The 22719-nt window shown below is 38.3% G+C and overlaps 1 protein-coding gene across 3 annotated transcripts in view; it reads left to right on the forward strand.

The window, feature by feature from the left end:
* Positions 1 to 1551: 1551 nt before the first annotated feature.
* Positions 1552 to 22719, forward strand: part of RABGAP1 (RAB GTPase activating protein 1) — a 141170-nt gene continuing 120002 nt past the window's right edge. Inside the window, exons 1-2 of one of the 3 annotated variants that reach the window (XM_045846251.1) lie at positions 1552 to 1642; positions 16540 to 16739. In XM_045846251.1, the coding sequence (XP_045702207.1) occupies positions 16590 to 16739 (150 nt within the window). In that variant the 5' untranslated portion in view covers positions 1552 to 1642; positions 16540 to 16589. Of the gene's footprint in view, positions 1643 to 8223; positions 8247 to 16539; positions 16740 to 22719 lie in introns of those variants that run through there. The other 2 variants (XM_045846252.1, XM_045846253.1) reach the window with 2 other exon arrangements.

Raw genomic sequence — 22719 nt, forward strand, 5'->3', positions numbered from 1 at the left:
GAATATAGTTAGGTATTAAATGAGAGCAAAATTTACCGAAATGTCACATTTTGGAAAGCCAGCAGTAAAAATATTGCTAGGTTGATAGAAAATTTGAGTATGATCTAGGAATTAGATGAGGGAAATTTACTGAAATGACATAGATACTATTTTTTGAATAAAGGTTTCTATGCTGTGTGATCTCGTTTTGAAAAACAAATGTCAACACACAAAGGATATATATTAAAGTATTAACATTGGTGGTGGGAATGTGATGTCCTTGTTTTTTATTTTAGCTTGTCTGTATTTTTCATTTTTCTCTAAGGGATACTGCACTGGTTCTGTAATAAAATTGTTTTAAAAATTTATGTTAAGATTTGCATATTGGGGTGTACATATGAATCAAGAAATACATGAATGTATGTATGGTTACCAAAATACTAAAAGGGGTTTGCTCATGGTGTCAGGAGTTCGTGGCATTTTACTTTCTTACTAGTACTATATCATTTGTGTACTTTTAAATGGGTGTGTGTTATTATAAGTGTATGAGGAGAGAAGGAACAAAACAATTTTCCTGAGGGAGTTCAGCAAGTCTGTTGTAATAGCCAAGTCACAAAGACGACTTAACAGAACAACTCTGGTTGCTTTGGATGCAATATCCACAGGATTGAGCCACTCGTCAGGAAAAGAACATAGACTATATAAACTAATAAAGGAAAAGAGTAAGGAAAAGGTTGTAGAATTACTTTACACATTACCAAGACTTAAATAGCATTTTCAGTAATCATTGTTTTTATTTACCACTGTATGGTATATTTACTCAGGAAAGGGACTTTAAAATTCATTACATTGCCTTTGTTCTATATCCTACATTTTGAATGTTTTGTAAATAAAATCCCAGCCAAATTTTCGAGTAACACTGAGACAACCTCGTTCGTTTCTGTGCTATATTCTGTCTCAAATCTCAAGGCAGTTTTATTGTAGCCAGTGACTCTTGGACTTGAGAGTCAGTTCTTCTAGACTGAATTCTTTAACTTAGGCTGCACTCCTTAGTAAAACGAGAACAATCATATTCTCACGTTTGTAGTAAAGCCAAGTCAGATACCCAGGACCCATCACAATCCTTGGCACATCTTGTGCAGCTTCAATAAAAGCCAGGTAAGTTGAGGAACACTAACTCTTAAGTGCTGCTTTTTAAAAGCACAGAACATGAAACATGAAAAGTGAGCAAGGAATCCCTAGCGCCTAAGACTCAACAGGTGCCACCCAGCTCGCTCGCCGCCCTCACCCCCCGCCTTGTTTTCATTCCCCGGTGCCATCTCGTAGCCACTACCTGTCCAAGCCCAACCACTGACGGAGCTCAGCATTACGACTGTCTCCCAGCGCAGACTGCGCGCAGGCGCAGATTCCTGTCGCGGACTAAAAGCCCAGGTTGGGCTTCCAGGAGAGGAAGTACGCCCTCATCGCCTATCGTTGGGCCAATGGGACAGTGCCGCTGAGCCGCGGACCTGTAAAATGGGGCAGGAGGCGGGCGGAGGGCGGAAGAAGCTGCGCTCACGTGAGCAGGGGGCGGGGAGGACGGGGGCTGGGCGGCTGGGCGGCTAGGGAGGCCCAGGCGACGGAGCCTCCGGGAAGGCGGGCGGCGTAGGAGACGGCGGGTCGGGTAGGGACGCATTTTCTCTCATCCTTCTCCCACTTTCCTTCCACCAAGCTCGGGGGGATCCTCTGAACGCCTCTGCCAGGAGCCAAGCTGTGTGCTCATCCCGCGGGGCTGGGCCGGCGGGACTGCGTTCAGCTCGGTTGATGAGCCGGGTTGTGAGGGGAGCTGTGATTGGGGAGTGGGGGAGGGAGAGCTGCGGCGGAGGGGAGAGGGCGCATGCGCAGGTGGGAAGGCTCCAGGAGCCCCTGCCCAAACCGGTTCCCCCTGTCTTGGGTGGGTGTCTGTCTTCCTGAGTCTTGCACTTGGCGCCAGCCCTTCTGGGTTCCCAGCAAAGCTGGTGTGTCTTTTTGACTTTACTGTTTTGCGGCAGGTCCTATGTGGGAATCTGGCCATTCCGTCCGCCTCAGTTTCTCCCTATTGCCCGCTGGGCCTGTGTCTGATTTCTGCTGGCTTCGGGCTCGGCCTGCCTTACTGGGCTGCGCCTAATTTGAAAGACCTGCTTTCATTTAGTGTGGATCTGCCTTCTTGTGTTGGCCTTGCCATTTCGTTTTCCCCGCCTTCTGTTAAGTTGTCCCCAGCATCCTACTGGCCCCACCTTCTTTAAATATCTGCTCCCAATACCTCCGTGCTGTGTTTTCATTCTCAGCAACCTTCGGGGTTTCAGGTGTTGAGCCAGAGGGATAACCCGACTTCCAGGAGTTCGCTGTCCATCGCCTGATAGTACTTTGGTCCATAACATTCAGACTGTTACCATCTGCACCTGCTTTTACAGGCGTTTCCATACTAGGGTTACTTGGGGATTCCTTTATCTTGAAAGCAAAAATGTTCTCCGTTAGTTCAAAATCCTGTTCCGATTTGAGTATGAGATCTTTTAGCTTCTGTCACTTTTATCAATGGGAAAAACTGTCAGGGACAGGTTTCAAAATTCATTTGATAATTTTCATTGCAATAAACACCTGTAATCACATATGTGTAACTCGAGTAATGAGTCCGGAGCGTGCGTGCCTGTGTGTGTGTTTCCACCTGCTTTGTTTATTTAGGAAGTAAAAAACAATGGAGGGTGAATTGAACTGTGTCGCATTAAACTGATGTTTGAAAAGTAGTTGAGAAAAGCTTAAGTGCCAAGGAAGTGCACATTCAAGTTTTTTTTTTAACAAAGGACCTCTTGGCCTTAGTCCAAGTGTGTGGAGAGTGCTGCTTTATGTATATAGGAGGCTTTTAAATTGGGTTTACTAAAACTGCAATGAATAGAGGAGAAAATTGTTTATGATCTTTCTTTGTAGGCTTAGTTTGCACTAGTAAAATTTCAGTCCGTGATTGATTTGTATGTATTGGTGATATTTAAACTTCACAAGTAGCTTTATAGAATTTATCAACACAAATTCGTGATTAAAATGGAACTGTTGCTATTTTTAGTACACTTTTTGTTGTTTTAGTTGTATAATTCAGTTTACAGTTAATTAACTCGTTGGCGTTAAGGTATATATTTGTCTGTATAGTTAACTTATCTGCTATATATGCATTTTGGCATAGTGTTCTCCTAGCAGTTTAAAGATTCTTTAATGAGACTGTAAAAGTGAAGACACCTGCTTCCTATCTGTTTTCGCTGCACATTGAAAGAAGTGTTTGCACGTTAGCTACTTGAGAGGGACATGATTTTCCACAAATATATCTCAGCTTTACAGTCTGGATTCTTTTAAAGAAGTCATTGTCTTTTAGTGAGTAGGTTTCCAGCTGAAATAAATCGAGCTTTGAAGGTCTCATCGTTTCACAGTAATTGTTTTAACAAGTGGCCTTTGACTACAGGCTTCAGAAAACTATTTTAAATTGGTGCTGCTGTTGAGCGTACCAAGATTCTGACATAGTCTGCCCATAATGTTATCTTTGTAGTTTTCAATATAATTGCGTATCATTAACCTTCTCAAGCATGTGGAATAAATGAATATAAAGCTCATCTTTCTTGGAGATAGAACTCAAATATTAAAGAAGTGATAATTTAATCAAAATACATAAAGCAGAGTTGGGCATGGCATTTGGGTGCTTTGTGTGTAACTGCCTTGTTTTATTGGATTTTTGTAGTTATATCCCAAAGAAAGAAAATCCAAGGCTAAGGATTCATGTTTATTGGTTTATATGGGGGGAAAAAAGTGTAACAGCTGTTTCTTTTTGCAATAATTTGGTTACCTTGTTCTATCCCTCCCATCCTCCCAGTTTTCTGATGATCTTCACATCCTTATTCCTTAGAAAACTTGGTGAGTCAAAAACCATGATCAGATAGACATTTAAACTTGTGCATGAAAGAGTGCATTGTAAGCACTCTTGTTGACCCTAACAGTCATGTTTCTCTTTGTGTGCAAAGACTGTCTGACCAAATACGGCAGTTTGGTCAGACAAGTCTTTGAACACTTAAAGTCATGAACACTTTATAGAATTTAGCCTGTGAAGTTTTTCTCTTCCAGAGCAACCTTGATACTCTGAAGTAGTCAACAGTGAGAACTTTTTGAAGATTGTTCTATCATAGTAGAGTTCTATAAGGCCTAACCTTCCCCCTGCCCCAAACCATTTTTCTATGGCTCAGTAAATAGTTAAACTTATTTTTAAGTTCATGCATGATATTAAATAGCATATATTACCTTAGCTCTAAAACATGAGAAGTATATATTAAATATATGTTTATGCTGCTGACTTTGGAGGTTTGAATCTAAGAGTTAATAAATGAAGGTATCCCCAGTTAAGGTTGCATCAGCTTTTATGTTATAAATCACTACTCTTTAGGATCTGTTAATCTTTGCGGTAATAAATTTTTCTCCATATTAAATTGTGGCATTTCTTATGGTACAATTAGCAAGTTAGTTCATGTGGTAATTTTAATAAAATGTTATTTCTTAAAACTAATTGGACTATTTTTAAACATCTTTTCCCCATTTTCCAATATTTAAAGGTTTTATTTATTTTTAGAGGGGGGACGGGGCGGGGGACAGGAAGAGAAACTTTGATGTGTGCTAGAGAAACATCAGTCAGTTCTCGCACACCCCCAACTGGGGACTTGGCCCACAACCCAAGCATGTGCTCTGGCTGGGAATTGAACTGACAACCTTTCCGTTCTCAGGCCATCACTCAATCTGCTGAGCCACAACACCCAGGGCCCATTTTCCAATATTCATACATTTTGATAATTATCACCATCAGCCTGTGGTTATAACCTTGTTTTCCATTTTCTGAGGATGACCTTTGTAACAGAAAAAGAAATTGATATGCAGAATCTTTCTTTGGGGACATACTTTAAATATCATCAAGGGTATTAAGAAACTGCATTCAAGGCTAAATTGGATTAAATGTTGGGCATTTGTATACTACTACTGAAGACCCTTGAGTTAATTGTTTTAATATTTGTACTATAGTGGTAATAAACTCCCATGTGCTGTTGAAGTACACCGATAAATGGATTCCTGCAATATAAGAATAGGAACATGTCACATAAATCCCTTTTGCTGTGATACACGATTGTCTAAATAGACCTGCTGATATATTTACAGAAGGGAAATGGTTATATCTTTATTGTTTCTCAGCAGAAAACTTTTTGTTTTTGGTTGTAAAAAAATCTTTTCAGATAGGATTAAACACACCTGTGAAACTTAATTAAATATTTGATTTTTTTAAAGATATTTATTTTTAGAGAGAGAGTAAGGCAGGGAGGAAGAGAGGGAAGAAGAATAAAAGAGAGACATTGATGTGTTGCCTCTCACACCCAACTGGGGACCTGGGCCACAACCCAGTCATGTGCAATGACCAGAAATTGAACCAATGACATTTTGGTTTGCAGGCCAGCACTTGATCCACTGAGCCATACCAACCAGGGCTCCCTCTTTTTTTTTTTTTTTTTTAATGTTACACAGTGCCTATATCAGTGCTGTTAAGGTGCTCAGAAAATGTTTATTGGTTGCCCACACTTAGCAAATATCTCACCATCCTTGTGTAACTGTGAACTGGGCCACCCCCCCCCCCTTTTTTTAAGATTTTATTTGTTTTTAGAGAGAGAGAGAGAAACATGGATGTGCCAGCGATACATCAACCGGTTGCCTCCCACACGCCCCCAACTGTGGGCCTGGCCTGCAACCCAGGAATGTTCTCTGACCAGGAGTTGAACTGGTGACCTTTTTGTTCACAGGCCTGTGCTCAATCCACTGAGCCATACCAGCCAGAGTGACTGGGGCTTCCTTATATCAGAAAGTGCAGAAGACGTGTGTCTTCTGCCAACCATTTCTGGTTTGCTTATATGCATTCCCCTGAAAATCAGAGGTTGTAGTAAGGAGAACCCATATTTACTGCATTTATCTTAGGCTTCAGTCATCTGTTGAATAATTTGCTTGCATGACATTAAATTTCCATAGTTTCAGGAGAAATGAATAATGTGAATGTTTCCGATCTAAGTGTAGACAGGTAGAAGATACTCAAAGTCAAGGGGTTCAAACTCATTTTCACTAGAGGCCGCATCAGCTTCGAGGTTGCCTTCAAAGGGCCTCATGTAATTTTAGGACTGTATAAATGTAACTACTCCTTAACTAGGGTCAAGGAGCTGGGCGCTGCTGCCAGATAGAAACAGGGTGCTGAGCCGGATAACATAATGTGAAGGGCTGGATTCGGCCTGCGGGCCTTGTGTTTGCCACTCGTGCTCCAAGTGAAATAGATTCATTTTCTTCACTGTGGATGAGAAGAAACCTTTGACTAATTTTCTAAAAGGAGGAAAATGTTTTTCCTCCATGTTTTTGGATGATCCTGCAGTGCCTAAAAATATTCGTATTTTTATATTTATAAAACACTAATGTGAATTATATTATGCTTTACAAATTCATTGCAGAAAAAGTAAAGACAAGGTTACTTTTAAAAATCTATATACTAGCAGGGTCAGAAATACAATCTGACCTTGTGAATGAGTGATATGTTACTTCTCCTGTGTTCCCAGAGATAGGTTTCTGTTGTGGAAATGGCATCCAGATAACTTAAATATTTCGTTTCGGAGATACTGTGTTGAAGTGAAGCATGCCTAGAGTTCTGTTAAAAATTAAAGTGCTATTTCCTGAAATATCCACAGGAACACAGGGAAACACGTGGGTTATTTTTTTCAGGTGTCAACAGTATTGAAGTTACCACAGTATAATGTAAGTTTTATGTGCATTTCATCCTCTCCTTACATCTTAGATCTTTCATTAGAGGTATGAAGATACAGAGGGAGCGTGTAAAGATACAGATATTGCAAGTCTGGCACTTACTGAGTATATAACTGAAGGTAACCTACTTAATGACTCAGACTCAATTTTTTCACTTGGAACTAATTAGGCTTACATCATGGATTAGGAAAGCACCTGGCATCCCCCCAGACCCTTTCCTGAATACTGATTCACAAAAGAGTGAAATGGGTTAAGTCCCTTCCTATTACGGATGAGAAAACTGAAGATCCAACATCATCCAATTCATATCAAAAAGGACTGAGAAGTTCAACTCCCAGTGGTTTGAAAAAAAAAAAAATTATACCAGACTGTTAACTTTTAAAAGTCTTAATGAAGCTTGATTACTCATGAGAAAGTGAGAAATAACTCTGAAACACATTGGCTGTCTTAGACACTTTACTGTATTGATTTTGTGAGTTTTACCCAACAGAGCATATTAAGTTACAACCAGTCTTTTAAAACTTGTATTGACCAATGAATGGATAAACAAAATGATATACAGGGCCTAGCACAAATAACACCCCCTTTTTCATTATAAAATCTTTTATTACAAAATCATTAGCTTGTAATTCTATAATATCACAATATCATACTCAAGCACACCACATGACATTTTAGGTTAAATGGTCAAATTTCTGTCCATCTTGTGTGAGACACGTACCCTACTAACCACATTCAAGCAAGCCTTACTTCTGCTGGACCCTTTATATGGAGTTGGCCAAAAAGTTCATTCGACTTTTTTTCATAAATGGCTCTAGTAGTGCTTAGTTGTCTTCAACTTCATTCAAAACAATTCTGTTAGATTGTATTGTGACAGCTGTCATATCAGCATGCATTTAAAAAAAATCAAAATTGGTGAATTTGTAGCCATTAAAATTGGTAGCCATTTTAATATTGAAGATGGAAGAAAATATGCAACATTTTTGGCATATAATCCTTTATTATTTCAAGAAAAGTAAAAATGCAACTGAAATGTACAAAAAAAAGTGCAGTGTGTGGAGAAGATTCTATGACTGACTGAATATGTCAAAAGTGGTTTGCAAAGTTTTGTGCTGGAGATTTCTCCTTAGACAATGTTCCATGGTCAGGTAGAGCACTTGCAGCTGATAGTGATCCAATCAAGACATTAATTGAGAACAATCAACATTATACCACGTGGGAGATAGCCAATGTACTTAAAATATCCAAATCAATAAAGTTATTAGTAAAAATGAAAAATGTATCTTTTATTTTACAGAAAAACTATATGGAATTTTTGGCCAACCCAATACAGACATTGGAATGTTATTCAGCCTTAAAAAAAAAGGGAAATTCTGGCACATGCTACAACATAGATGAACTTTGAAGTATGTAAGCCAGCCACAAAAAGACAAATATTGGTATGGTTTCACTACTTATATGAGGTCCCTGGAGTAATCAAATTTATAGAGACAGAAAGTAGAATGTTGGTTGCCTGGGGGAACAGGAGTTACAGTTTAGTGGGTGGAGTTTCAGCTGAAGAATATGAAAAAATTACAGTGATGGATGGTGGGGGTGGTTGTACAATAATGCGAATGTACTTGACGCCATACAACTAAAATGTTAAAGTGTATGTTATGTATATTTAACCACAATTTTGGAAGATTAAAACTTTACAAATATTTTAAAAATTAAAAAATTTAAAAAAACTTTTGTCTTACAAATTACAGTATTCCTAAAGGATCTTTTTTAGTTCATCTAGAATTGAACTAAAAGAATAACTGCATAGTTTAAGGCAGTAAATTGTCACAGGCATTATAGGTTAAATTTGCCCAAGACTGACTTTCAGAGAAACCGGTTTATCTTGCCTTTAAGTGCAGTAGGCCCAATATGAATGTTTTGTTTTCTTCTTTTTTTCTTTGTTTAAAGTTAAGCTGAAATTATTCAGAAAGCTTATATTAATATGATTCTCTTAGCTCACTGAAGTAATTTAAAAAAAAAAAAACAGCCCCCAAATTCAGAGTCAGACTTAAAGGAAAACACGACTATTGTTTAGCAATCAGTATAGTTGTGGAAAGTAATTTATTTTATAAAGAAGGAATTGTTTTCTACTGAGTTTTGTTAGCTTTGTCCTGCCCTTTCCAAGGATAGGCTGTGAGAAATTAATGTGAAAACCAGTGCAGGGAAACAAACTTCAGAGCAAGGGGGAAAAAAAAGAAAAAAGTTGAGGTTAACACAGTACAATTTTAAAAAATACTCTATCTTCTTTGCATTCTCCTTGATTAGTTTATAGGACTACAAACCCACAGGAATTGGCCTGCTACATCATCTTTGAGATTTGATTCTTTTGCCATTTCCTATCTTGTTCTTTTTCTGAGCAGAGAGTAATCTTATCAGATCTGTGTTTAGAAGGGTACATCTGGGAGCAGCCAGAGAGGATGCATTGGAATGCGGAGGTAATGGAGATGGGAACACAAAGGAGAAAAGACACCTTTCAGAAAAGGACAGTGGCACCTAGATACCTGGGTTTGGATAGCGTATCATAATTTTCTCGGTGAACTTAAGCAAGTTATTGAGGCAGTCTAGCCTCAGCTTGTCAAATAGGTTAATACCTACCTGGCTAGGTTAGTGTAAAGATTATTAATGCATGTAATGTTTCTTAATACCATGTTGGGTGTTAAAGCAGAATACTTTAGATTCAGCAAGGTGATTTAAGCATCCTCCTTGCGATCCCCTGACAGTGTACTCATTTGCTCACTGGTTGAGAAACAAAAATGATGGGGATTTGGAGAGAAGTGATAAGAGGGTGTTTTGGTCCAGAGGGAATCTAAGGTGTGTTTTGTGACTCACTGTTGTTTTTGGCTGTGACAGTTGGCAACTTGCCGAAGAGTCAGTCAGGCACATTCAAAGGTGTTTTGTTTTTTTCTTTTAATCCTCACTCAAGGATGTGTTTATTGATTTTTGAGAGATAGAAACATGGATGTGAGAGAGAAATATCAATTGGTTGCCTCCTGCACATGCTCCGACCAGGGATGAAACCTGCAACCTGGGTATGTGCCCTGACCGGAGATCGAACCCTCAACCTTTTTAGGTGTATGGGACAACCCTCCAACTACCTGACCCACATGGCCAGGGCAGGGTAGTTCTTTTTGAGTCCCTTTGTTCCAGTCAGCATTCATATCTGCATCCCTAATCTTGTGCATGTAATATAGCGTATTTGTCATTTGTCCTCACGCTACTTAGGCCCTACCAGTTACATACAGATGAAAGAGTATTCTTATTCACCCAGTCAAATTTATTGAGTACGACAGTAGGCAGGGATAGAATATAAAGACAATATGAGTAAAATCTAAGATCCTTGTCCACAAGCAATTCAGAGGGACTGTGTGTGCTTGTTGTAGCCCCAGTTACCATGTGATTTGTACTTAGCAGTTGTTTCTGGAATGATGAACCAATACAGTGGAGTAGAAAAGAGGTATAACATTTTATGGTGAGATAAATGCTTTAATTCTGTGGTAGAATTAAAAAAGCAAGCGAAAGCCTTAGGAACCTGGAGAGAAATAAGGAATATTGCAGCGGGAATTGGGGAGGTTGAATGCATGATAGCTGGTTGGGGAGAAAGAGTAACAGGGCAAGTGAAGACACATTCCTACCTTAGCAAACGGCAAGAACAGCAGCTTGAATGCATAAAAATGCATGATGTATTTAGTGAGTTGTCTAGTATAGTTTGATAGAAGGAGATAAGACTAGAATGATAGATTGGCTCCAGATTTTGAAGAGCTAATGATGTAAGGAATTAGTAACTTCTTCTGTTTTCAGTCAGGAGCAGTCGAAGGTTTTGAGGAGGGAGTGGGATATATGATCAGATCTGAATTTTAAAAATGAACTAGCTATGGGGCCTTGATAACCAATGTCTAGAGAGTCTAGAAAAGCAGACATCCATTGTAGCAAAGTTGAAAGAGATTGCAGTGCTCACAAGTCACTGACATGAAGGAATAGATTTGGGGCATATATTTGGAAACTAAAATCTGTTAAAGGTTGAAGGGAGAGTGAGGAAAGGAGTCAAGAATTTTTTGACATTCCTGTCTTGGATCAGTAGTTGTTAACCAGAATAGGAAACTTATGAGGAAGAAGATGCTTGTGTGATGAATGGGGGTCTGCTTTGCACATGGGGACTGACATTGAGTTGGTCATGGGACACATGTAGCAGAGCCCTGTGTGTTTTCATAACACCCTTGGCATACCTGTGCTGTTCCAAGCACTGTACTATACTGTATCGTAAGTACTTGCTTCTGTTTTTTCTCTGCCGCTGTAAGCCAGTCAAAGGTAAAGAGAAGGTGTGAACATGTGAGCTAGTGAGGTAGCCAGGGGAAAATGTGGAAAAAGAAGGGGAACCCAATGAAATTGGAAGAATGGACAGAAGAAAAGGAACCAAAATGAAAGCTGAGAAATGGTAGTCAGAGGTAGAAAATGGAAGCAAAAAGAAAAGAGTTTGAAAATAAGAAAATGGTCAGCACTTTCATTTATTTCAGCTGATAGAAGTAAGATGAGAACTGAAAAGAGTTCTTTAGATTTTGAAGTCGAGTTGTTTTTAGAAGACGGGTTCGTGAGGGTGAGAGGTGGTGGGGGCAGATGTTTGAGAGGGACTACTCGGTGTGAGTGGGGAATCTCATTGAAGTGGTAGAGTTGGAGGCAGTTAATACTACTCCTTCAGGAAGAAAGAGTTTCAAGAAAACCAAGGGAATAAAGATGAGTCCTGGACTAGCAGTTTATTTGTCTTAACCATATCAAGTTCAGTTGTAACCACTCATACCTCTTTTATCGAGTTAGGTAGGCAACGTAGTGGGATGTGATTTTTGCCTTTACTAGTTGCACATTAGCAAATCCATGGCACTGCAAGTTCACTTTGATGTGACTGCTCTGAATGATGATAGTAAGTAGAAACAACACAAATATTCAGTAGTATTTTGTCCAAAAAAAGTTCAAGTTTTTAAACAGTAAACATTGATTATCCAGGAATTGAGTGCTTTCAAAGGAGTGTAAAGAAGAGCCTCTGTCAGCTGGATCTGTAGCATTTTAGGGGAGACTGAAAATGAAAATGAGTCTTCATTTGGCAAGATCAAGATAAATTATTTGCTATGATTTCTGCACAAGTGTATAATTAAGTGTAACTTTGTCACTTGTGGCATAGACCAGTGAATTTGGGCAAAAGTTTATAAATAATTTTAATATCATGAGACTCATTATTTTCAATCATAAAATTCCTGTAGTAATCTTTTGTGTGTTGGTAAGAATAAAACTGACAAAAGAATGAAGTAATGAAAAGTATAACATTAGTGAACTTTTAGGTTTAATGGAGGGGCCTGTATAATTAAACAAAATTGCTTATCATTAATAAGTGACTTCACTTATTAAAGAAGATATGGAAAAGGAAACATCCCAGAATTTGCACTTGCCAACATATCCCTGTTGGTAAATGGACATGTTATAAGGGTCTAGGTTCATCACTTGTATAAAAGAAACAGCACTGGCTGATGTGGCTCAGTGGATTGAGTGCCAGCCTTCGAATTGAAAGGTTGCCTATTCGATTCCCACTCAGGGCACGCCTTGTTTTTGGGCCAGGTCCCCATTTGGGAGCATACAAGAGGCAGTCAATGGTTGTATCTCTTGTACATTGATGTTCCTCTCCCCCTCTTTCTCCCTTCCCCCTCTTTAAAAAATGAATCTTAAAAAAATAGAAACTGTACCTACCAAGTACCAGGGTGTTCATTTATATATTATCTTATTTTAAAAGGTATAAAAATACTCTGTGTACTTTACAAAATAAGATAAAAAATGTACATTTTAGAAATGTATAAAGTATTATAAAAAGATATGACATTTTTATTCATTTAAAGTATTCCTTTGCATTTATTTAGATATAAACAAATTAGAATGTGAAATTAGGAAAACTATATATTTTTGGCCTGTTATTTGTGTCTAAATTGGATTACCTGAATCAATTGATGGTTGTTAATTCTTTTAAAATTGAAAGGTAGTTTTTGAAAAGCTCTAAGTGTTTGTGTTTAAGATATTCTATGTGTTTGGTAAATGATATACGTATATATATTTCTTAGTAATTTTTATAATGGCTTTATGAGATAGCTAATATATCACTTTCACTTATGGAAACTGAGGTTCAGTGTGACCAAACTCACTATTAGTAAGTTGTAGAACCAATATTCTAGTTGAGATTTTCTTAACTCTTAGTTGCATGCTCTACCATCACAAATATGACTTCTTATTGTCAGTTTATAAAAGGTGGTCTGTCTTTGTCATTGGGTGGCTCTTGCTTTTTTAAAAAAAATCTCTACTTGCCATTTATTCTGTTTCTTTAGCAAATACTTGAGCACCTACTGTTGTTCCAGGTGTTAGGGGCATGGCCATTAATGAAACACAAAATCCCTGCCCTCCTGGAACATAGGTTTTAGTTTGCATGATACTTTAAAAAAAAAAATGTTTAAAATGCAAAGTGTATCCAAAGGTGATAGGTAGTATGGAGAAAGGAAGAGGAATGGCAGTGTCTGGGGAGGAAGTTTGTACTTCCTGGTCCTTGAGAAATTAGAAAGAGGAAGAATCAGTGTGGTAACTGACATTAAGTAGAGATTAGAAACAACACAAAATTAGTCCTTGTGGTCTTGAGATAGAGGTCATGAATACTCTAGAATTTTGCCATGATTACACCAAGTTCTGGGGCACTTTTTTTTTTTTTAATTGAAGAGGCCAGGCAAGGGGTGGCCTTATCCAGACCCCTTGGAGCTGCTGGACTCCCTCTTCACTTTGGCCTGTGGAGGCCAGAGACAGGGAGTCTTATTGTATAACTTATCCTGTACTGCTTAGTGTTTTAATAAACCTCATTTCTACTTTAGTTACTTTCAGGTGCCAAAACAAACAGTACAGTATCTTGTAATGTCTATTTTCTGGTCACCTTCACAAGGAAAATATGTTGAACTTGGAGCCTTCCAAATTATCTCAGTTCCACAGTGTAAATACCAAAGTTTATTATTTTTGAGTCTAGAATATTATAAAAAGTTGTCAGCGTCTTTAAGATCATAGCTTTAGAGGACTTTCCCAGGCCCTCTGCTATCATACTATTAGTCACAATTTTAAAAATGGATAAAAAAGATTAAGCATGGAAGCCTTAACCTAAAGTTAAGTTCTAAAAAAGATAAAGACCTTTACTCAATACTGAGTGTTTTAGGACAGGACCCAAATTTGTGGCATTAGAAAGGCAGCATAATTTAATACAGGGGTGTCAAACTCATTTCCGGGGGTGGGGGGCACATCAGCCTTGTGGTTGCCTTCAAAGGGCTGAATGTAATTTCAACTCCTTAACAGTTAAGGAGTAATTACATTTATACAGTCCTAAAATTATTTCAGCCCTTTGAAGGCAACCACGAGGCTGATGTGACCCCTGGTGAAAATAAGTTTGACACCCCTGATTTAATAGAAAGATCAGGATCTCTGGAATCAGAGATAACTAGGTTCAGATTTTGGCTTTGCCTCTAGCTAGTTACATTACGACCATTGCCTTGAATAAATTACACCATTTCTTTAAGTCTCAACGTGATGTGATGATTAAATTAAGAGACACCAGCAAATTATCTATAATACAACATAATAGGCACTGTAAAAAAAAGTAAAAATGCTATGGGAACAGAAATAAAGCAAGAAATTCATTTGACTCTGGGGTGGAAATGGACAGGCTACTTGGAAAGTGAGGATTAGATCATGAGTGATAAGTTGTGGTTGCTGGAGCACAGAAACACAGGAAACCACTTAGGAAGAGGATAACTAGGAGTGCAAATATAATAATACATAGAGGTATTAAAGTACAGATGCTTCCCAACTTAACGATGGGCTTATGTCCTGTTAAATCCATCATAATTTAAAATATCCTAAGGTGAAATTGCATTTAAGATACCTAACCTATTGATGATCATAGCTTAGCTCAGCCTACCTTAAAGGTGCTCACAACACTTACATTAACCTACAGTTCAAAATTATCTAGCACAGAACCTATTTTATAATAAAGTGTTGAGTACCTCATGTAATTTATTATGCGTATTGCTTTCACATCATAAAGTTGAAAAATTGTTAAGTAGAACCATTGTAACTCAGGGACAGTCTGTATATATCCTTAGCAAAGACATCATCACCTCTAATATACTTCTTATCTCCATGTCTAAGCCCCTCTCCCAACCTGTTCCCATAGTTCTTCTTACCCTAAATCGGTACCTATTAACCTGTGCAATTCGCTTCTGTTCCCAGCTAAGCCATAAACTCTTTGGGGGCAAGAATCTTTTCTTTTACTATTGTCTATTGTTTATACACTAGAGAGTAAATATTCATTGAATGGATGAAGAAAAACTACATTTTAAAAAGTTTTCAAAAATATATTTCAGAGCATCCTGAATGCCACACTGCATTTAGATTTGGTCCTATGAAATGTATAGCTGTGATAGCCTTTAAGCAAGGGAATTAGTTTAAATAGAACAGGATTAGAGCCTTAGTTAAATCTAGTTAAATGACCTTTTCTTGGGGTTGCCATTTCCTTATTTGTTTAATATTATTGATGATTTCTAAATTTTCTATCCACTATAATATTCAGGGATTGTGTGATTCTTGCCACCAGGTTGTTGTTGAGGTATGAGCCTTTCAAGGGAAAATAGTGCTTGGCATATGGCATATGTTCAATAAATATAAGTTCAATTAAAAATCCAAAACATAAATCAGGATTTCTTCATTGAAGAGACTCTCTTTACTCTCCCTTTACTTATTGAAGGTACAAGATGAGCATAGAACCAGAGCTACTCTTGCTAACTGGTTAACATTCTTTGAGTATAACATTGTTATACTCAATACTCATTGTATTGTTTGTTCTGTTGCTGTTTTGGCAACCAAATGGGAACATTGCCATGAAGTATGCAGAACCAGGATTTTAAATGGTAGATGAGTTTGAATTCTATTCCATGAGTCAATAAGTAATTGAATGGCTTTTCATAAGTGACACGTTTTTATAAATTTTTGGCTTGAAACTCTTTTATTGGTAATGTTCATTTTGTGTTGTGTTCTAAGAAATTGTGAGATAGGAAGGTGGAGTTTTTCACGGACTTCTGTGAAAAACTGTGTAAGGTATTTGTCAACGGTAGAATTCATAAGTGCTCTGCCTTGAATTCATTTCTCTTGGATGTTAATGTGACATTTTCTTTCTTAAAAACATGTTAGTATTTAAATTTAAGTAGTAGTAATGTAAGGAAAACCTTAGTTATTGACCTGAGTGCTTTGAATATTGTTTATGTGTACAGTGTTACAAACTAAAGAACAGAAAACAAGTTCAGTACTCTTAAAATTTTAAAGGCCAAGAATAGAGTTGCAACATATGTCAAATAAATTGCTGTAGGTAGACAGAGTTATTCTTGAGGGAATATGTTTTATTTATTTAGTTGAAATCCGAAATATCTCAGCTCTGAATAGCATCAAATTCCCTTGTTATCTGGAATAGAAATCCTAAACTGTAAATGGTGAAAGTCTTGGGAAGATATTTCAGAAGTGGTTTTTTTTTGTTGTTTTTTTTTTTGAAAAGTTTTTCCATATGCATTTTGTAAGATTAGAGCATAATTGAATATCTGGTGGATGTTCTATATGAGTATTTTTATGGTTTTTGTTTTTCAGGCATTTTAAAAATATTTAATCATTCATGAGTTGAGCTTCATTCTTAAGTCATGGATGACAAGGCTTCTGTTGGAAAGATCAGTGTCTCCTCAGACTCAGTATCCACTCTTAATAGTGAAGATTTTGTCTTGGTTTCCAGGCAAGGAGATGAGACACCATCTACAAATAATGGAAGTGATGACGAGAAAACAGGACTCAAGGTAAAACTCCATAACAAAAGTTTCTTTTGCTTAGTCTTGCTAAGCTCATTGCAAAACTCAGCCTGAATGGGAAGGTATATATGGAGTGCAGGTGTGAACATGGAAAATAATATCCTTTCTTTTTAATGCTAAAGAATTTTATTTATAATTAGTGATAGTGACAAATTTATATATGATTAAGGATTTTTAATTTGATTGCTTCTAAACTTCTGTTACCCGTTACTGTCAAAAGTAGTGGTCATAGTATAAACACTTGTCATTTTAGTATTGTTTTCACTTTCCTGTTGAGTTAGAGGTGATTATTTTTGTTTATGTAGTGTAAGGGCAGTGGCAGGTCAGTAGTGCTATTTATAAAAAAAGAGTTTTGGGATCATTGAAATGGAACTTTAAATTTCTGGCTTTTGGCTACTTTTTAAAAAATTGACTGATTTTAGAGAGAGAGAAAGAAATATTGATTTGTTGTTCCACTTATGCATTCATTGGTTGATTCTTGTATGTGCCCTTACTGGGGATCGAACCCTCAACCTGGGTGTATTGGGACAATGCTCTAACCAACTGAGCTACCAGGCTAGGGCCTTCTGTTTGTTTATATTTTCTCAGCCAAACAACTATTCTTTTTCCATACTCTGTTATTCTTCTGCTCTTTATGGCTATAAGTAAAGTTTAATTATTAACATCATTTATAATGTAAGTAGCTTTAAAAACATTCTGATTCCTGCTTACATCTTTTCATTCAGCAAATCTTTATTGGGTATCAACTGTGTACCAAATGCTATTCTACATACTGGGGATACAGTGGTGAATAAGACAGGTAAAAGGTAAAGCCCAGTGTCCTCCTAGAGCTTTTAAACTGATGGGAGAAACAGACTGAATAAATAAGAAAATGACTAAGATGAATTTAGGTGCTACAGAGAAAATCGAAGTGGAGTACATACGTGAAGAATGAAGGAACAGGAACTGTTTTAGAGAATGTCTTAAAACAATGTGAGTAGAGACTTCAGGGAAATGAGGAAGAAGACCATGGAGAAATCTGGGAACTTTCCACAGGGAACAGAAAACAGAAAGACCCTGAAGGAGGGTTACCTTATTAGGACAGAGATAGAACATTGTGAATAAATTAAATAAAAGTGGCAAAGGATGAGATCCAGTGATAGGTAGGGGCTGGACTATATAGAACTTCTCAGAGCTTAGTAGGAATTTGGACTTTGTTACATATGTGAAGGGAATTTTTGGAGAGTTTTGAATGGGGACATGATCTGGTTTACCTTTTATAAAGGCTCATTGGCTGAGACACTTCCAGCCTGCAGCATGAGGAGCTCACTGGACCGGCTCCCCAGCAAAACTGGTGACAGTTACTGAAAAACCACCATTGAAAGTCCGTGGAAGTGTTCTAAAGGATGTAAAGCAAATGAAGAAACATTTATTTGAAGAAACTTACTAAAATTTGGTTAAGAATCTGTGGTATTTGAACCAGGATCCGTTTCGTATTCCTCCTCTTTCTGAGCTAAGCAGTACGGGAACTCCATTCCGTGTTGCTACAGTCAAGAAGACGGAGGGCTCCCTCCCCGGCCCGCTCATAGTCAGAAGTCTGTCCTACAGGGAGGAGCAGGGCAGCAGCGTTTCTCACCCTGTCTCCAGCTACTTTTTGCTGCCCAAGTATGACTGAGCAGCGAGGGCTCCCTTTTCCCCCCCAGCCCTTACTCTCAGCATGGAGGCCATGTTTGGGCATGGTGCTGCTGAGTATACGGGGAGCCCCACTTCCCTTGCCTTGACTCTGGCATGTAAGGTAGCAGTTCCACACCTCCAGAGGCAAGTCAGATAGACTTGGAACTGCTGTACCATCTCCCATACCCACCAGGCGCTCAGCTTCTGAAGGTGGGGTATCACTCAGAAGTGTGCCATTGTCCATACTTTCAGCCTTATAGCTATGGCTCAGAAGTTTTGCCTTTGTAGTGAGAAGTGGGCCATAAAACAGCTCCTAATCTCTTCTCAAAGGAACTGACTTTCTTTACAATAGATTGTAGAGAAGTTCAAGCCTAAGGGTAACTCTCAAAAACAGTGGAGATTGTGCTGAAAGGTAATTGGGAAGAGATTGGTAGATCGTTTGGACATGCAGGCTTAACTGTAGAATTACTAGGAGAAGACCACCTAGGATCAGAACAAAACTCAAAACATTGACCTCTGGAACTCTCCCTTCAAGGTAGCCTCAATTTGATTGTTATATTCTGTAGAGCAGTTTATATCCGGGTGCATGGTTGGGAACTGCAGAGCAGTCAGCCACAATCACTGGCGTTTAGCATTGAGGTGTGGTCAGAGAGAGAGAGACCCAGCACCTTGCCAAAGCTACTGTCATTGCAGGATGACTGTGAGGCAAATCCAAATTAGAGTCTCCAGAGGAGCAGCATCAGAAGCTTAACACTGTGGAATGAGGGGACGAGAATATACTAAAATAAGCCAGCCAGTCACTAAACAAACAAGCATCAAAAATACTAAGTCTCAGAGTGAGGAGACCAATACTGGGAATTGATACAACCTAAAATGTCTTGTTTCTAACAAAAAAAAATTGTGAGAAATACAAAGAAACATACTATAATCCATACATCATAAAAGGGCAACATAAACTTCTGTGAAAATATGTTGGATTTAATATGCAAACTCTTGAAAGTAGTCATTATTAATATGATCAATGAACTGAAATAAATTGTACTTAAAGAAATAAAGGAGAATACAATGATAGTATCAAAGTAAATAGAGAATATCATTAAGGAGACAGAAATCACAAAAAGAAAAAAAAAAGAACCAAACAGCAATTCTGAAATGAAATATTCACTAGAGAGGCTCAACAATAAATTTCAACTGGCAGAAGGAAGTGAACAGGAGATGATGTCATCAAAATACCAGTACAGGAGTTTTTCTCCCAATCTGTCCTGAAAGAACACTGATTTAGACAATCAGTCACAGATGAGAGTACCTTTGTGGAAGTCCAGCAGCCCAGCAGACAAGTTCCAGCACAGTACTGGAGCAAAAAACATCCTAGATTGGACCTATTGAAAACAATCAAAGGAACAGTTTCTATAATATTTTTTAAATACTAACTTTTAATTGGCTTTTTAAGAGGAGAAAGATGGGAGAGAAAGAAACATTGATTTTTTTGTTCCACTTATTCGTATGCATTCATGGTTGATTCTTATATGTGCCCTGACTGGGATCAAACCTGCAACTTTGGCATATCGATGTGATACTCTAACCATCTGAGCTACCTGACCAGGGCCAAGGGGCAGTCACTTGACCTGTGTCACCCCTACACCAAGGTGGCACAGCTCAGTGCCAAGAGAGACTTACATAGCTTGTGATCTCTCCCACAGGGAAAAGTGAGAGTGTGGGATTGAGCAGTTGGCTTCCCCAACTGTGTGCGACACTCCCAGGGAGGCCCATTTCTTTCTCATCCCGTCTAGAATTCTGAGTTGCATGACCTGGGGGCAGATCTGAGAGAATAGCAACCATGGCTGGGGATGGAACATATTCTGGATCATATTAACTTCTTTGGAGAATCCATCAGGGAGGCAACCCATGAGCCATTGGGGATGCCTTCCTGATGATCCCCCCAGCTGGCCCATGGGTACCTCCAAGTGTTATGGCCCTCACCAGACACACCCCCAATCTGTGGCTGCCTCCTGTGTGTGCCCCTGAGGGCAAGAATGGTGAGAGTGAGCCCTTGCAGATGACTGGTAAGCATGCCCAGAAAACCAACCTGTTGGTTTTGCAGGATTGAGAGAAACCACACACTTGAGCACTCATTACCACCTTAAGGAAAGCAAATGCAATAGAGAGCATCAGTAGCAGACTGGATTAAGCAAAAGAAAGTAATCGTTTGAAGTTACCTAGTCTGAGAACAAAGATAAACATTTAAGAAGAGTGAAGGGCCCTGGTGGGTAGCTCAGTTGATTAGAGTGTTGTCTTGATACAGCACGGTTGTGGGTTTGATCCCTGGTCAGGGCACATACCAGAATCAACCAATATATGCATAAATAAGTAGAACAACAAATTGATCTCTCTCTCTCTCTCTCTCTCTCTCTCTGTCTGTCTCTATCCATCCACTCTAAAATCAAAAGGTTAAAAAAGGAGAGGGTGCTGGTTTGGGCAGAACCCACATTTTAAAAAATAAATTAAAAAAGTGAAAAAAGCCTATGTGAACAATGGCATACCATTAAAATAAAGAATTTATGCATTATTTGAACCCCAGAAGGAGAAATGGATAGAAAGCTTATTTAGAGATGTAATTACTTGCAAAGTACCCAAATTTGAGGAGAGATTTGGATATCCAGGTTCATGAAGCTTATAGATTCCCCAAAATTTCAACCCAAATTGATTCTAAGACTTGTTATAAAACTATCTAAAATCAAAGACAGATTGTTTAAAGCATCGAGAGAAAAAATTTCACATTACAAGGGAATTGTTGTAAGGTAATATGCAGATTTTTCAGCATAAACCTTACAGGCCAGAAGAGATTAAGATGATACATTCAAGGTACTGAAAGACAAAACAGCCAACCAAGAATGCTTTCTTCGGCAAAACTGTCCTTTAGAAATGGAGAGAAAAATAAGGAAATCTAAGCTGAAGTAGTCAGTCATCATTAGACCTTATAGGAAATGCTGAAATGATTTCTTTAACCTGAAATGTAAGGACACTAATTAGAGTCATACTCACTAATTACATCTCACGTAGACACCAACATTAAGGACAGGCATATGATCACTGGAATACACTTGAGAATTAAATAGAAGCTTGTTTCTGTGGTCAGCTGATTAAACGGTATCAATACCATTCAGTTGGGATTTGTTTTTCAACATACTGTGCCAGCACAACTAGATAGCCTCATTTAAAAGAAAGAAGTTGTACCCTTACTTCACACCATATTTAAAAATTAGCTCAAAATGTTTGAAGACTTCAGTGTAAGAACTAAAATGATAAAACTTAAAAGAAAACATAAGGGTAAATTTTCATGTCTTTAGTTTTGGCAATAGATTCTTAGATATCACACCAAAACATAAGCAACAAAGAAAAAAATAGATGAAATTGGACTGCATCAATATTAAGATCTTTTGTTCTGTAAAGGATACTATCAAAGTGAAGACAACACAGAATGAGAGGAGATATTTCAACATAAGGTAATTTTATTTAGGGTAAACGTAATCTAATGCAGATCTGGCTTCCTGCAGCAACAAAAGCCAAACGTGTGAGACAGGTGCTGGTGAGAAAGAGGGATTTATTTGAGTGCCGGCATCTTGAGAAGGTGGGGACTCTTGTCTCAAAGTGCATATTAATATCCCATTGCAGGCAGAGTTTTCTGGAAGGAGGGAGATGAGAACAGAATAAAGAGATCAAGGGGAGGGGGTTGAAAAGTGCTCTATGTGCAGACCAGCACAGTCTATTCTGATAAGAATCTCAAAACTGGCCCAGCAGTGGTCTGGTGTGCGTTGTCCTGGTTTTCGTCATTCTGGTTTTATGGTTGAAGGTCCCCAGACCTCCCATAGCTGGGGTGACTGAAGGTTGGAGTCTGTATCTTTTTGAAGTTAGTTCCTAGGATTCTTACACAAACATGCTGTTTATCTACAAGCTCCTTATTAGAGTCAGTGTTTACAGAAACAGTGTCAAGAGTGGTGGGGTAAGTTACAATTCTCCACTGTTACTTAAAGAGCTAAACAACCTAAACATTTTATCCGCTGCTAACGTGGATGAATAACGTAAAAGGGAATGAAGTACTGACAACGTGCAGCAGCACAGATGAAACTTGAAGACATTGTGTTAAGTTACAAGTAAGTTATAAAAGACCACAGTTGACCCTTGAACAACATGGGTTTCAACTGCATGTTCCCACTTACATGTGGATTTTTTTAATTAAATATATAATTGGCCCTCTATGTCATCATGGTTCAGACAGTGTTTTGGATCCATGGTTGGGAAAGCATGGGTGCATAGG

Source organism: Phyllostomus hastatus, unplaced genomic scaffold (genome assembly GCF_019186645.2).
Source record: "Phyllostomus hastatus isolate PE091 unplaced genomic scaffold, TTU_PhHast_1.1 phas_contig_495, whole genome shotgun sequence".
Taxonomy (NCBI): Eukaryota; Metazoa; Chordata; class Mammalia; order Chiroptera; family Phyllostomidae; genus Phyllostomus; species Phyllostomus hastatus.